Source organism: Wyeomyia smithii, chromosome 2, assembly GCF_029784165.1.
Source record: "Wyeomyia smithii strain HCP4-BCI-WySm-NY-G18 chromosome 2, ASM2978416v1, whole genome shotgun sequence".
Taxonomy (NCBI): Eukaryota; Metazoa; Arthropoda; class Insecta; order Diptera; family Culicidae; genus Wyeomyia; species Wyeomyia smithii.
The window spans coordinates 37805874-37823382 of NC_073695.1; the positions used below are offsets into that span (position 1 = coordinate 37805874).

General features: G+C 38.3%; 1 protein-coding gene across 13 annotated transcripts in view; it reads right to left on the reverse strand.

Moving 5' to 3' along the window:
• LOC129723681 (RNA binding protein fox-1 homolog 2-like) overlaps nt 1-17509 on the reverse strand; it is a 523296-nt gene that overhangs the window by 352524 nt on the left and 153263 nt on the right. Inside the window, exon 1 of one of the 13 annotated variants that reach the window (XM_055678044.1) lies at nt 5958-7183. The exons of 11 other annotated variants lie outside the window; for them this stretch is intronic. In XM_055678044.1, coding sequence (XP_055534019.1) covers nt 5958-5969 — 12 coding nt within the window. In that variant the 5' untranslated portion in view covers nt 5970-7183. Of the gene's footprint in view, nt 1-5957; nt 7184-17509 lie in introns of those variants that run through there. One more of the 13 variants, XM_055678043.1, reaches the window with a different exon arrangement.

A 17509-nucleotide genomic window follows, 5' to 3' on the forward strand; every position in this document is an offset into this window, starting at 1 on the left:
TCACCTCGCTTAAAACTAACCCAAAATGTAAACCAGTTTGTTTAGGCGAATGACAGAAAGAGAGACGGGGGAAATCGATGTCATTTCTGTTGTGATAGGAGTTGAATAACGGGGTTTTGTTGTGCTAGATACCCGTCCGATTGTAGGTTGATTGAGTCTAATTCTGAGTACGTGATAGACTGTTCTGATTGAGGCACTTGCAGTGCAAATTCCATTCATTCCAGAGTTTCTCTGTTTCATCCCACACGAAGCGGTAATGAGCGTCGTCTCAACAGGTTCGAAACGTAACCTTCGGCTCGAGCTGTCCAATGAAACCATTCAATCATGCAAATGCTATCCGAGATGCAAATTTAGCTCAATTACGTTCCCCGCTTTCCGTACACTGAATAATGCGATTACCACATACATATTAAAAAGGTCAGAAGGGATCACATTTATTAACAAACTCGGCGCAGTTAGCTAGTAAACACATACCGACCAACTGCGGACAGAGTCAGCGTCATCCAGCGGAGAAGCGGTGCAAGAATCGAGCCGAAAATGCCACGAATCATCCTCGTTAGATTCGCTAGCGCAACCGCGAACGGAGAGACGGCCGGTGGCGGTGGTCACGATGGCCCACCGCTACCAGCAATAATATTTTTCCACGTACAAATCGAACGTCGAGTGTTTATTTAATTTAGGCTCGTGAATACACACTCAAGCTGATCGCCAAAACGAGGAAGCTAACAAAGTAAAAACTGTTTCTATATTGTGATTGTTGTTACACTGAAGGAACAGACGAAACGGACTTTTCAACGTGTAGAGCTAAATTTTGGGTTGAAAAATATCCGCCGTGTTATTCGATTATCTCCCCAGTTTGTCCGAATGGAGAGGCTAACGCCGCCGCCGGCTGTGAATATGTTGGTGCAATGACAGCCGAGTGCGCGGTGCCCGAGATGCTCGCCAGTGTAAACAATGATAAATCTGCCATTCTGAAATGTTTTATTTGCAATTATCGTTGTGTTTTTTCTCTCCCTTCTCGCTTTCGCATGCAACTTATGGGTTGATGATGCTAGACCTCAGGTCGTTCGATTAATCGATTAACAATTGATGTTTGTCATTCCGTGTAATGGCCAACCACTGGCAGTTAGTAGTACCCAGATAGAGCATAACCTCAAACCGCAGCACCACTCAAACGATGGCCAATGGATGATGGCACCTGCGGAAATTCGACGAAACAACTTAAGTTACGTGTGGCTTTTGACGTGTCATCGCTCAACCCTAGCCGGCAGATAGTCGGATCGTGCTTGGGCGAATGCTGCTCCTACTCCTACTACTAATTAGCAGGGTAGGCTTTCGGATTGGTGTCATCGCATTCCTCTCTCCCACGGCAGCCGGCCAGATTGCACTTCCTACTAGGATGGGTGGGTTGCACAGACAGTCGCTCGTTTGCCAGTTCGCTGCCTTTATTGGGCTTTGTGTGAATTTTAATGAACGTCGCATGTAATGCGGCTAAAGGGTATTGAATATTGCGAAAGTTGAAATTAAATTTCTGCATTAAATTTCTTTTACCCCCGATGTGCCCGACAAGGGTACGCAAATATCCGCAAATTGAAATTCTTGTAACTTTTGCAATTTCAGCAACTGGTTTAATCACTGTTAACAGTATTCAGACGGGTTTTTCAAGCGTAAAAAAATTACTTTAACAGTCATTGTTATCGAGTTTAGGGTAGTTTTGTAGTTATGACATTGGGATGGTGCTTCCGGAATAGATTCTTCTAGGACACATCAAGCAAAACAAAATGGGTAGCTAAATTCAAATGCAGCAGGGGTTTTTAAGTTCTTCAAACGATTTGCTAATGTGTCCTGGAGTTGACATTGGGGCCTCATTTTTTTCCTGTGTGGACTTACTCACTGTGAACAGAAATATAAATGCACTGTAACAATTTAAACCGTGTGTCTTTCTGGTTTTTCGACTATGAGAGGGACTTATTTTGTCAAGGGAAAATCACATCGAGGTATTATAGAATTGAGCACAGGGAATATAGAGAAGGGCAAATGATAATTCTGAAAACAAACCCTGCTTAAGGCCTGTTTCCACATAGATTCGAACCCACAACCACCAGCTTGTTAAAGTGGACTTTGTTACCTTGCAGCTGCGTAGCTCCCTGTCCTGCAGCCCCGATTAAAACATAGGTAGCAAAAATTGAAAACTTACTCTAAAATACCGTTTTTACAGGTTTTATGTAATTTTGGGAGGAGTTCAGGAGTTGTCCTTAAAATTCCTAAACGTACATAAAAACTTTTCTACATTGTTCTCATAAAGTTTTTAAAACTGCAAAGTTTGCGAGTAATAAAATGATATATTTCGAGAAAAAACTATTTTTGTAAAATCCAATGACTGTTGTCTGGGAAATGTCATCCAAGCTAAAAAATTATACAAGCCTATAAATTAAAAAATAAAATTAAACAAGCTTATAAATAAAAAAATCTTATTATTGAATTCGATAAAAATTATTCAAGCAAACAAAAATGTTTATCAATTTTATTCGGTATCTTTCCCATTGACACCAACCAAAGTATCCGAAAACATCCAGAGCTTAGAAGAATAAGTTCCGAATTCTGCCAATTTTCTCTTCTGCTCGTAATTCGCACTTAACTTTTTTAGAATCAAAGCCTGAGATCATAATCAATCAAAACCAGAAACAAGATCTTAAATCTGCTTGTATAAATTTACTGTGGAATATTGTTAGCAATTACGAAAAAATAGAATCCGGAAAATTAAATTTACAAAAAACTCTCCGAGAAGAGTAAATTGAAAAGTCAGAAAAACTGTTCTAAGGAGGAGTAAAAATGTCCGAAATATATTTTTCACAAATCCACAAAACTCTTTTCGAATTAAGAATCTTAAATCCCTATGTGAACACCATTATTTTGCTTCTATTTTGTTCCAAAACGAATGGAAAATGACATTTCGGTTGAATTCAATCATATCAGTTGACTCACTCATGGTCCTTCTCAGTAATGGAAGAATAGCTTGAAACAAGGGATTCTTCAATGTGTCGATTCGACAAAACTTAATGTAAGATTTAGAAATGAAAAAAACTAATAAAACATTTTTTTAATTCGTAGAAAAATATCTTGAGCCATTCTAACAATTAAGGACTGGGCAGCGAATAGGCTTCAGTTGAATGATTATGGTAATACTTTGGTTAAATTAATATTCATTTAACATGAACTCGAGTTAAACGACCGCTCAGTTCTTCGTTGCTCCTCCGTGATGGATTTGAGCAAGTGAAGTTGAACGTAGAATTATGTAGATGGCTTTTAAGGAATAATTCAGCATCTTCAATGTACAACAATTTAATAGCTTCCTGTCTTTGGCAAAGCGTGGGTCGTTTTTTTAGTGTAACAATCGTTGTTGCCGCAGACTGAGTTAACCTCTGCATCTCCACGATTGTGACGGAAACACATTTAAAATTTATTGCCGAATCTAGGCTAGTGCCGAGAATGGTACCACAGCTGTCAGATTTTTTCGTAATTCTCGGTTCAACCTAACTAAAATTTCGGTACAACATATCCGAGATTTCGGTTGTGTTGCTGGATCATGGTTTTCCCTATTTTTTCACTGAATTCTTTCAAAGTGTGATTATTATGTATTGCCAAGCTCGAGAATCATCTTGAAAATTGCGAATACTTTGGGTGTAGATTATGACTTTATATTATTGAACTGAATGAACTATATCTTATGTAGTAACCAACCAACCAAGGATTGATCTTTACACTACAATGATTTGTATTGAATAAATACAAATAAATAAACCAAATTAGTGTGGCTTATATTATATCAGGATTTTTTTTTGGTTTTTACTACCTCTAACGATTTTCTAATATGTACCCAAAATATGTGTTAAACGTCTCTTTGTAAACGTAAACGCATCTTCAGCCAGGGTGAGTTTTACTCATCTATGGGTGTTCGATGTGTAGTGACTTCGCGAGGTGTGTCAAAACAGTTATCCATTTCTCACGGCGACCGGTCACCCGAAGACTGCTTGCTCGTTGGATTTATTTAAGCACGTTACCAATCGAAATAGGCCCCCATTGTAAGACATCGTAAGATTTTTTGATACCCCCCTCCCCCATAATAAGATCTTACTGCCAGCATGTAGTTTTTCTTATTCTAGTTTTATCATTATGAAGAAAGCACAGTACTTCGTTTCCTCTTCTGTCCTTTGTTCGAGTAATTCCGTAATTTCCTTCCATTTATTTTACCGTCAACGCTTTCATGAACATGGGTATTTGAACAGCTGCAATAACAATATTTTTCTTATGGAAAAAAAAATACCAAAAATGATGATGGGATATTTGATGTTATGCTAATTTTTCAAAGACTTTTGAAATAACACACAAGATATTTATGGAGCGCTGTTATCCCTCTTTTTGATTGGAACTATTTTTGTCTCTTTTCCAGGGTTGCGAATATACTGAGATATTCAAACCTAAGGGCAAGATTATCTTAACCTATGGTGGAATATTGTCTAAGCCAACCGCATTTGATTTAATTTCGAATATTGAATTACCTATTTCGTAATCGTACATTTCATGATTTTGAATTCGTAGGAATTTGGAAATAGTGGAATTTCGGAAGTGTCACGCGTAAAGTTGTAGATGAAATATTCGTTGATATCATTGGAATTTTCTTTATCTATATCATCTACATTATCTTCAATAGGCAGCGAAGCGTCTTTCCCAACTCCTATTTTTTCATTATTTTTTCACAGTTGGCTACTAGGCAGATTCGTATCAAACAACCGTTCATTACAAAATTGTCCAACATTTTATCTATCCAAAAACATATTGGTTATCGTTATTCTTCATGTGGTTATGCTGTTACTACCGTTTGAAATCTGCCGGGCCATTTGCCAGTTTCATTTTCAATTTTACAGAATGTACTCCAGTATTACGGCAATATAAAAGCAACAATGGGCCCAGACCTTGTGATACTTCTGAACAATTCGAAAATTTGGAAAGTTTACCGTCGCTCTGGTTAACTTTTTGATGAAGAGAAAAGTTCTTAAGTTTTATTATGACTTCTCAATTGAGGTGATGAGAGCATAACAGAATACACTGTCACAAACTAACTCTAACCCTTGATTGCCCAGTGAGATTTCGAACTACAACTTACTCTGCCAGGCTTCTCATCCCAGCATCCAACCATCATCCGTACCGCCAGGTCACAGCAGCACCATTGTGTCAATCGATCCAAAAATAACTTTCCCCGCTCGATAATTTCTAACTTCTCCGTGCAAAAACGGAACCACAGTCGGAGCCAGAAGCGGTGGAATTCGTGCAGAACCTCACCTATATATTGTTACCAGCACAGTGGAGCACCACACTGGTGGCAGTCGAGGAGCAGAACTGTTCGATCGAGTGCCGTTCGAATGACGACAGGCAGCAGGATGGTCAGACAGGGAGACCTTGAAAACATATTGCTGCCTATCTGCTTTGCGTGCCACCGGAGCTTCTGCTTCCAATCGCTGGAGCTGTCAATAAATGCTCAGGGCATACAACAACAGTAGTGTTGTTGGAATTGAACCCACACATACACGTTCGTGTTATTGAGGCATTGTACAAAAACAGCAGAAATGATAGACAGAAGGAGATTCCAAAGCAAAACAGGGGAGCAAAACAACACATTGCTGGTGTGAAATAAACAAGAGAAAAAAATGTAAATCCAACCAAGCGAGCTTCGAGAAGCCCCCATCGCATCGTAATGCGATTCGTTTGATTTTTCGACGAAAATTTTTTGTCGCTTCAACGATGGTCGTAGAATTTGGTTTATATTCTTTTTTTGTCTGCTCACTTTATTTGACAACCAACAGCTAGCGCTTGACAGCGAAGTCTGACAGACGGGATTACACAAGACGAGAAAGAAAGTTCTTGGATTGTATTGTTTGGAAGAAAAGTTTTGCACTAACCGGAAAATACATTCCCTGGGGATGTAAAAAGTATGCTCCTGAGCCCCACAGTTTGAAGCCTTTACGGTAATCCTTTGCTCGGAAGAAAATGCTGCACGCAGCTGGAATCGGCAACTGATGGTGGACGAAAAAATCCGCACTTTCGCACTGTAACTGTTTTACTTTTCTTGACTCAAACGCAGAAAATCTTCACGCACTTCTCACTATTTTGACACTTTTATGTAAACACACAATTACGAAATGCTGCTGCACTCGGTTGGAACACTGGATTGTCTAAACTTTCCGTCGGATAGCTGCTGCTGGTGCTCTAGGTCGGGATGCGGCCGCTTCTGCTGTTGTCGTTTCGGTGAATAAACTCACACAACAGATCCTGCGTGTGCGAATCTTCTGCTCCGGTTCTGTCGCAGCCTCTTTACGGATCTCCCTCTGCGATGCGGCGGCTGGGTTCGGGTCCGTTTTGACAGCTCGAAAATCGCGTCCCCGTCCCGGAGTGAGCGCGCACGTTTGTCGAAAAGTTCGAACTGAGTTCCACCGCCCTCGCTGCGAGTTACGTACACAAAACAGACACGCGCGCTTCGATGCTTTCTCGCTCTCTCTGTCGCCTCTAATCAGCTCTCTCGACGATCTTTCAGATTCTTCTTGCCGATGTCACTCAAAATTCTATTTATCCTTTGATCCCTTTTCAAAATCGCATTTGAAAAGAACGCGCAACACACAAACACACACGCAATAGGGCTGCTTTAGAATTTCTTCCAACAAGCGGAGGGGGAATGGGAAAGCACTGAAATGATTGATCTCAAATCTTCTAATGCTGCGTCGTTATCAGAAAACGCGGGCCGGCCGCAGAAACCAGAACTACGGAGATGAAAATTGTATAAACATACGGCACACACTGCCCCGTTCTGCTTTCCCCCAGGGGCACCCGTTCGAGATTGCACACTTTTCTTCTCACTCACACTAGCAAACGCTTTTCAGAAGATATCCGAAAATTTCCACATGTTCCCAGAAGGAAAAAACGCTCGAAAATCGCCCCTTTGGCACCGAACTCCGCTGAACGCGCACAGATCTAATAAAACTCTAATCAACAACTGAGCATTGCTTTAGTGATTATGATAATTTTGCCTGGTTCTCTTTAAATTCGCCAAACTATCCCCGAACAGACAAAACCAGATTCATCCGAACTACGAAACGGCTGGTGAAGAACTGCCTGCCTGACTGCTTGACTGAGCTGACCTGAGAAGAGCTGCCTCCGCTGCTGCTGCTGGCCCGAACCCAAAATCTCTGGGGATTTCAGTGGCCTCTCTATGGGATCTCAAGCAGATAAAATCTCAGTTTCTTAACGCACTCATGCTCTTACCATCAGGAATTGGCTGCGATTGTGTCCAATCATGCAGTATGCGGTTAAAAACAGAGAATAATTGGAAAGAGTGAGTTACCGTCTACTCTCGTTCGCTCTGAGTGTTCTCATTTCAATGATGGCCGCTGTACTTTGACAGCAAATCGTACAGCAAAACGAAACGATAGGGTGCCCAGAAACTGTACGTGATGAGTGAAATTCGGGTGTTTTGACACTAGTCGGTCTTACTACTGGCCAATGATGCCAGATTGGAATTTGAAAATATTTAACATCTTCCAGTTAAAATTATTCCAGCCGCCGGGCGGTTTTCATTTCGGATGGAAAGACATGTGAAGACATTTTTTTGCGGAGCGAGAAGATATTTAAAAAATGACCTGGCATCCCTTCTACTGACAGAAAGAAATGTTACGATTCATTAATGTAGAGTTGGCAACATTACTGATCAGTATACTCCATTAATTTTTCGTTGAATGCGCTAAGCTTTGGAAAAACTGAGCAGTTTGAATGGTAACTGCATATGACGTTATTTAGCAAATGTCAAACAAGATTACAGGAAAAATTGTTTTTAATTTGCCTCAAAGTCAAAAAAAGAAGCTTACAGATAAGAAATGGACAATAATATAAATTATTAAATCTATAAGGTAAACAGACACATGAAACATAGAAAATAACCAGCAAATGCGCGAAAAACGTTCGAGAAAATAAAAAATAATTAAAAATAAAAACATAATCTGAATCATAAATTAAATCGCAAATAAAACTGCTAAAAACAACATGAAAAGAAATGTTAGAGATATTAAATATTTCAATTAAAATTTTTGAAATTTATGATTCAAAAATAGAACAAAAAGCATTGATTTTTTAGCAACTCGACCGAAAATCAAAAGAGGAGAGTAGAGAAAAAGTTGAAATTATAAATTTGCTCTGAAAAAGTAAAAAATCGACACTTAAAGTGAAATTAGACGGTGGCTCTTTCCACACAATTTTGAGGTTAGATTTTTTTTTCAGCTGATGATTTTGAGCTCAAAAATTTCAGCCTCCACCTTTAATAAATAGCGCTCGAGTCGCTCGATCCACTACTACTGCATGCATGTCAGCGGAGCAAAAAGTTGATCACATGTAATTTCAATGTTTCTCGAGAAAATTATCTGCAAAACTAGGGAAAATTTCGAACATCGAGTTTCACCTTAATACCCCTTAGATCTGGCCCAATAAAATGGTCAAGAAACGCAACAAAGCACAAATGAATTAAAAAATGCGGATTCCACATCAAGTTCATAAAAAACATGGTAAGTATTTCGAACGATGATTTACGTAACAAGGTAACAAGGAAAGTGATGTCTAATTGGCACTTGAATTGTGAAAAACCGTCGCTAAATACCAGAAGAGATAGAAAATATGCTAAACTAAACTTGGAATCAAATATCTAACTTTTTTATTCTTAGAAGAAAAAATGTTCTACAATATTATAGCTCCGTTAATTTTAAGCAACTTTGTAGAAAATAGTTTTTCTTTATCTATGACAATAACCGGTTTAGTTTGGAAAAACACACTTTTCGCTCTAATTTTTTTTTTATTTCAATTTACACATCAAAATTGTCTTTGAACGATTTTTAGAGCTTTCCTAGAAAAATGATTTGCAATGCTGACATCGTGAATATCTCAATTTCACTCAAAGTTATTGATGTTTTTTATCGAAAAATATACGTTTTCCGTTTGTTTGTCGTTCTTTTTGGGGAAAACATAAAAAATATCCCTTCGTCTTAATTTAAAGGGTACGTTTGACTCTATATATGGAAAATTTAAATATATGTTAACTTTTGTATTTGAGTAAAGTCAATTTGAAAACATGACAAAAATTATAATATTTTTATATATTTTGCAGAGTTAATTTTTGGTATTTAAACTAGAAGTAATTACCTTAAATTTGATACAAAAAGATCAAAAATCGATCAACTGGTTCAAAAGTTATGAATTTTTGAAAATAAATTTACATACAATAAAGCCGTTTTTTATGGTCAGCCTATTTCGAAATTGGTCACGCAAAGTGCTTCAATTGTGCTCAAAATTGCAGTGGTGTATCTTTGTTGAAAATAATCAAACCCATATTTTTTCGATAGGCCGTTAGGGGCACAAGCTCCGAAATAGGGTGACCATAAAAAACGGCTTTGTATTTATTTTCGAAAATTCATAACTTTTGAACCAGTTGATCGATTTTCGATCTTTTTGGGTCAAATTCAAGGTATTTACTTCAAGTTTTAGGAAAAAATACAAAAAAATGTGCGCTTTTGTATGTATAATATGCAAAATTATTGAAATTTTTGTCATGTTTTCAAATTGAATTTACTCAAGTTGAAAAAATTACATATTTTTAAAAACTTCTCCATATAAAGAATCAAAGTTCCCTCCAAATTGAGACCAAGAGATATTTTTTATGTTTGCCCCAAAAAGAATGACAAACAAATGAAAAACGCATATTTTTTTGAAAACCATCAATAACTTAGAACTGAAATATTTACAATATCAGCATTGCAAAGTGCATTCGTTGTTTTGCTTTCGTCTCGATTAGACGCAAATTGTTCAGCTCTGCTTAATTCGCAAAATAACAATACACGAGTTATCGTACGGGTGTTTTTTTGTCGGTTAGTTCTTGTGCAGTGCGATAACAATAGGCTGCAGTATAGCGGTGCGGGGGAATTATTATGTGTAGGCATCGAATTGAACACTTTAATTCCTTTAAAAAATAATGAATTCTGCGAAGCTCCAAAAATAAAATTTGGTGTTCGAATTTCTGTCGCGTTTCTAGTATTGTATCTATGACTATCACTTCCTCTCACAATTCGATCACACAAATATCGAGGCAGCAATCCGTTAACTCAGGGCTCCTGATTCCTGCATTGAATCTTCATTCACTTCGTGAACCGTTCGCTGTGGACTAATGTCAATGTAACACGAACGCATACTTCATCGGGCGCGTACATGTGTTCGGATGAACTGAAACGATCGATTCGTGTCTTTCCCATTTCCTGCTGTTTCTCATTATTTGCCGATTGGATACGGTTCAAAATCACATCGATGCAACTCAGTAAATATTTGTATCGGTTCACCGTGGCATTGATAGATTCATCATGGCAAATAAAATCGGGACGAAGACAAAATAGCACTCGCATCGAATCGTTCACTGAAGCTTACCAGAATTTCTGAGCTTGTTCGTACATTTGCTGGAGCTATGAGACAATAGGCAACAAATGGTGGGACAAAGAGTGCTCTGAGCTGTACGCGCGAAGATCCGCGGCGTATAAGGACTACCGGGAGTACGGCACTGTCAACCTACTTCGAAAGTACGAGGCACTGGGCAGGCAGATGAAGAGGTTAGTAAAGGCGAAAAAACGCGGGTACTGGCGGCGGTTCGTAAACGCTTTGTCGAGGGAAACAGCGATGAGCACTCTTTGGGATACCGCCAGGCGCATGCGGAACCGTGACGTTTCGAATGAGAGTGAGGAGTATTCAGATCGCTGGATACTCGATTTTGCCAAAAAGGTCTGTCCGGACTCTGTACCGGAACAGAAAACCTTTCGCGAAGCGTTTTTAGTAACTACGGAAGAGCCTCCATTTTCGATGTTGGAATTTTCAATGGCTCTCCTGTCGTGCAACAATAAGGCTCCAGGGTTAGATAGAATAAAATTCAACCTGTTGAAGAATCTACCCGACTCTGCAAAAAGACGCTTGTTGAATTTGTTCAACAAGTTTCTTGAGCTAAATATTGTTCCGCATGACTGGAGGGAGGTAAAAGTCATTACTATTCGGAAACCCGGAAAACCTGCCTCTGATCACAATTCATATAGGCCGATTGCGATGCTCTCTTGCCTCCGGAAATTAATGGAGAAAATGATCTTACGGTTAGACAAATGGGTCGAAGCAAACGGTTTACTTTCAGATACTCAATTTGACTTTCGCCGAAGCAAAGGGACGAACGATTGCCTAGCGTTGCTTTCTACTGAAATTCAACTCGCATTTGCTCGGAAAAAGCAAATGGCTTCTGCGTTCTTGGATATTAAGGGGGCTTTTGACTCTGTCTCTGTAGAAGTTTTAAGCGCGAAACTTCATTCGCAGGGACTTTCACCAAATTTGAATAACTTTTTGCTCAATTTGTTGTCAGTAAAGCATATGTATTTCTCACACGGCGATTCGACAACTTCCCGAATTAGTTACATGGGTCTTCCCCAGGGTTCATGTTTAAGTCCTCTCTTATATAATTTTTACGTCAATGACATCGATGAATGTCTTGCAAATTCATGCACGCTAAGGCAACTTGCAGACGATAGCGTTGTATCCATTACTGGTAGCTAGGCTAGCGATCTGCAAGGAGCATTGCAAGATACCTTAGACAATTTGTCTGAATGGGCTCTTAAGCTGGGTATCGAATTCACTCCGGAGAAAACTGAGCTGGTCGTTTTTTCTAGAAAGCATAACCCAGCTCAGCTGCAGCTCCTACTAATGGGTAAAACGATCTCTCAGGTTTTAGTCGCTAAATATCTCGGGGTCTGGTTCGACTCTTAATGCACCTGGGCTTGTCATATTAGGTATCTAACACGAAAATGCCAACTAAGGATTAATTTTCTTCGTACGATAACCGGAACCTGGTGGGGTGCCCACCCAGGAGACCTTTTAAGGCTTTACCAAACAACGATATTGTCTGTAATTGAGTACGGGTGTTTCTGCTTCCGCTCCGCAGCAAACACACATTTGATCAAACTGGAGCGAATACAATATCGTTGTTTGCGTATTGCCTTAGGCTGCATGCAGTCGACCCATACGATGAGTCTTGAAGTGCTAGCGGGTATTCTTCCGTTGAAACATCGCTTTTGGAATCTCTCTTACCGGTTGCTAATTCGATGCTCAGTTATGAACCCATTACTAATTGAAAACTTCGAGAGGTTGGTCGACCTTCAATCTCAATCCAGATTTATGACTTTATATTTTGACTATATGGCTCAAGATGTTAATTCTTCTTCATACGATTCCTCCAATGTCGCACTTTTAGATACTTCTAATAATGCTATATTCTTCGACACCACCATGAAACAAGAGATTTCTGGTATCCCGGATCAATTGCGACCCCAAGAGATCCCTAAGATTTTTTCCAATAAGTTTAAACATGTTAGTTATGATAAAAGGTTTAACACTGACGGATCTAATCTAGATGAGTCCACTGGCTTCGGTGTTTTCCACGAAAATTTTACCGCCTCCTACAAACTCGATGCTCCTGCTTCCTGTACGTCGCAGAACTTGCTGCTATTCAGTACTCTCTTGGAATCATCGAGACCCTACCCATAGACCACTACTTCATCTTCACAGATAGTCTCAGTGCCATTGAGGCTCTGCGATCGATGAAGCCTGTGAAGCACACCCCGTATTTCCTGGGGAAAATACAGCGGTTTTTAAGTGCTTTAACAGATAAAAATTACCGGGTTACCTTAGCGTGGGTCCCTTCTCATTGCTCGGTTCCGGGTAATGAAAAGGCTGACTCTTTAGCTGAGGTGGGTGCTATTGATGGCGATATTTATGAAAGACCAATTGCTTATGATGAGTTTTATAGCATTTTGCGTCAGAGAACACTCAACTGCGTTTGTGGCGATGGCTACCATGACATCGAGGATGTTGTTTGGTCGTGTACCGAATACTGTGTTGTTAGGTCCGAGCTTATAGATTCCCTTCGGGCCCGAGGAAAACATCCGAACATACCCGTTAGAGACATTCTGGGAAGCGGTGATCTCCAGTACATGACACAGCTATACTGCTTTCTGAAAAATGCTGACATTAAAATTTAAAATTTTCTTTGTCTATTTGTCAGATTAAGGATACAAATATGCTACGCTGAAGACACGGAAACGAAGAGCCCGCATCTATGCTTACACAAATATTTTGAACCCACAACAAACAAGAATACAATTGCTCTACTAGTTGAAAAACAAAGTTCCAAAATAGTTTTAAGTCAAAATTGTATCTCCCCTCCTCTCACCTTAAATCCCCACTAGCTCGTAGTCGGCCGCGAGAATAAAAAAGAGGTCTCCCTCTTTTCCCTGCTAACGTAGAATTAATACGAATTGTACTTGGCTCAGTAAAACAGAAAATGTATCGTGCCGTGTCAAATAAACTAATTTTAAACCTGAGCATTGCAAAGTGTTTCTCTTAAGGAGCCCTAGTTTTAAGGTGAAAATTGAAACAAAAAAGTTAGAGCACAAAATGCGTTTTACCTCTGTTATACTAAACAAAGGTTATGAAATCGGTCGAAAAACGCAAAATAGATCCATGATTCGAAGGGCCGAATCGTATATACTATTCGACTCAGCTCGACGAACTGAGCAATGTCTGTTCGTGTGTATGTGTGTGTGTATGTGTGTGTGTGTATGTATGTTGTCTGTATGTATGTGCCGCAAAATACTAACGCACCTTTCTTACAGAACGCAATATCCGATTTAAATGATCTTATACGCGCTCATTTCAAGATGGCTTGACAAAGTTTTTTTTTAAATTCTTTTAGCACCAATATTTAGTGGTAAATTTGTGGTTTCGAAATCCAATTTGTGGTAATTTGTGGTTGAATAATTTCTGAGAAATTTTCAGAAAACTGAGTCAAGCCATCTCTGAAAATGTTTTCGCTTCAAATGAATCGGACAACGATGATATATACATCAATCGAAAGCTCTTAATTTGTGGTTCACGAAAATGTAGTTTTTGTGGGCATACTTCATAATAAAATAATTAAAAAACTATTATTTTAACTTTTGAACATTGTTTACTTCTTGTTGTCAACACACACCGTACGCGGCGCTGGTAGACCATCAAGATGATTTTTTCTCAGAAAGCTTTCGTGTAGTGATGAGTATGGTGAAACTAGAGATACTCAGAGGGAGAGATATGCGGTGAGCAGAACGAACCGTCAAAATTGGAGCCAAACGAACAAGAAAGGTAGCACCACATTGAGAGGTATTGCAGTCAGATACAAAAAAAAAGAACGTGTTTATACGATTTTATGTTCTATTGCCAATGAATGAATTAAGAATGCTGTGAGTGATTTTTACCCGGAGTTCAACAAACCTTGTGTATAGGTAATAAAATAAGTGAAGGTGTATAAAATTAGACATAAACATAAAATATATCACCTTAACAGTTTTTGTGAAGCACTTCACTATTCTTAAGGACTTTCACCGTCACCACCGATTATACAAGTCGAATGTTAGTCAACATTGCGCTTTGAGAAGAGATCTGGCACCTCTGACATATGAAACCCAGTTGCCGAATTGGCGATTTTTTTCACCGCGAATCTCTTCCTCTGAGTATTTCTAGGTGAAACAGTATGTAAACAGCAGGGATACTATATGTGCAGATTTGCTGCGAAATACAAATGTTGATCAATTAGCAGATATTTGTAGTTGACAAGCCTCCGTGTGTTTTACGTAAATTTCCTCAAAATAAGTGAAGTGTTTTACGTAGACATGCGAGCGTAATGTTCTCGATCTTCGGTCGAATCATTTCCGGAAATGTAGTTTTGCCGTTTACCGATTGTTTGAAAAAAAAACTTAAATTAATACACTTAGGGGTGTGATCTGGTCTTTCTCATACAAAATCTATTATATGTTAAAATCTATTAGCACATACGTTTTAACTCTTGGAATAAATTACAGCCTGATAATAATAAAGAACAATTTTTTGTTTCGATAAATATAATAATATTTTGGTAACCAACTACGCAACTGTATTCGACTGTTGGGTATTTTAGAAACCGGAATGATGCCTGAAGGTTGGGAATGGGCCTTAGAACTGTAGGAAACGGTTGAAACGCATGGTAAATGCCCAAAGGTGTGAGTCCTGACTAGAATTAAAATTCGATATTTTCTCGCCTCAGGAATATGCTACTACAACTACCCCCTGAATAATAAAACAAAAAAGCTTTCAACGGCAGCGACAACTGTATGTCGTATACAGTAAAGTCGCTTTTTACGCGTTTTTTTTACGCGGGTTGCTTTCCTCCATTACTCAAAAACGGTACAAGATATCGACCTCATTTCAATCACGTTTTCCTTTTTAGGCCACGAGTGATCATATATCAGTTTTTAAAAAAAATCACAATTATTGGTGTAAACACTCAGAATTTAAAATATTGAATTTTGGTCTCTAGATTGGCCACTATCATATTATAACGAGGTTTTAACGTTTTAGGACGGTTTTCTTTGTTATATTTGCAACTCAAAAAAGTCGTTTTTTACGCGGGCCCATAAAAATTTGGAACGCTTCCCCCGCGCAAAAAACGACCTGTCGATATGTTCTAGATAACCCACTAGCACTAACATCGGCAGGTGCCAGTACTATGCTCATCCAACGCCGCGTACGATCGGTGTTGACAACAAGAGGTAAACAATGTTCAAAAATTTAAATAATAGTTTTTTTAAATTATTTTAATATGAACTATGCCTACAAAAATTACATTTTCGTGAACCACAAATTAAGAGCTTTCGATTGATGTATATATCATCGTTGTCCGATTTATTTGAAGCGAAATCATTTTCAGAGATGGCTTGACTCAGTTTTCTGAAAATTTCTCAGAAATTACTCAACCACAAATTACCACAAATTGGATTTCGAAACCACAAATTAACCACTAAATATTGGTGCTAAAAGAATTAAAAAAAAATACTTTGTCAAGCCATCTTGAAATGAGCCTTATACGCAAACGAAAGCTACTGTGCTCCCCCAGAATGCTACCGAGTGGATTTTTGATTAGTGGCTTAGATTTTAAAATATTGATCAAAGAGTATTTTTTATATAAGAAATTCAACTTTTAAGGCAAAATTAATGGCACGGAGTGCCATGTGTTGTATACCAATTTACTCAGATCGACGAATTGAACAATTTTTGTATGTTTGTGTATGTGTGCCTGTACGTATGTATGTGTAAATATGTTGTGCATATGTCTAGTATATCAAAATCGACCCAAAAAAGAAAAATGACAAAAAAAAACTCTCTTTACAGAACGCTTATTCCGATTTTGATGTTCGCATGCTCAAATGAAAGCCCCAGAGATCTTTGAAAATCATACTGAGTGCGATCTTTTATTGGTTGCTTGAACTGTAGAGTTTTGACCAAAGTATATTTTAGACATGGGATATTTTACTTTCTGGATAATTTTTCTCTCTCACTGCTCTTTCTTCTTCTCTATCCCTCTTTTTTCGTATCGCTATTTATTTCTCAAAGGAAATCAACAATCATGGAGAACTTTTCATAATCTTTACACTCTTCGTAGTGCGTCTTAACTGGTGTAAATAAATTACCCTTAAGCTTTTTCTTGGAAATTTGAGCCAGATTTTAGAAGAAACTGCAATGCTTACTTAGCTCCTTTTCTTCCGTAGCTCCCGTCCTCACTTCTTATAAAATATATACTAAATTGTACGTTGAACCAAGATTTGCGAAGAGTAAGAAACATTTACAGCTTCGCACAAACATCGCTGTTTTGTTTGCAATGCTACGTTTTGAACAGCTGGAAAATTTTTCAGTTGAATACTTATTTTATGTTTGAAATTTGTGACCAGGAATCTAAAGTAGTCTAAAGTAGAAAAAGTGTTGAAGCAACTCTACATGGCTATACACGTTTACTAATGTGCGCAGGTGAAAAGTCACTTATCTCTATGAATGATACAATATGCTCAGGTAAGATATAAATATTGCTTTCTAATTTAAGACTAAGTGCAAACAGAGTATCCATGTTATTCCACTTCTCGTTATCGCAGCAAGATTTAAAAAAGGCTTTATTTCGGATTTTTTCATACAGCCTAGTCCTTCGAAAACAATAATGTTCTCGCCTACACTCTGAAAATCCAAAATTCTCAAAGATCGTGGAGAACCTTTATTTTTAGATAATGCATTTTAGAAAGAATTAAATTGACAACTTTTTGCTATTTTTTCCCGTATAATTCTAAACTATATTTCGAGAGCAGGTTTGTAAAAGTTTCAATTCGTAAAAAAACTGATGCTGATCATAAATCTAGGTCCTGCGATTTCTGAAAATAAAGCGAATGAGTAGAACCGCATTAAACTAACATACATGTTTGTTGTTCTAGTATGAAATCAGCATAATTGTTTTCTATTACTGTTTCCCCACGTTCAATTATCTCAAAAAAAAAATTCAATTACTTTT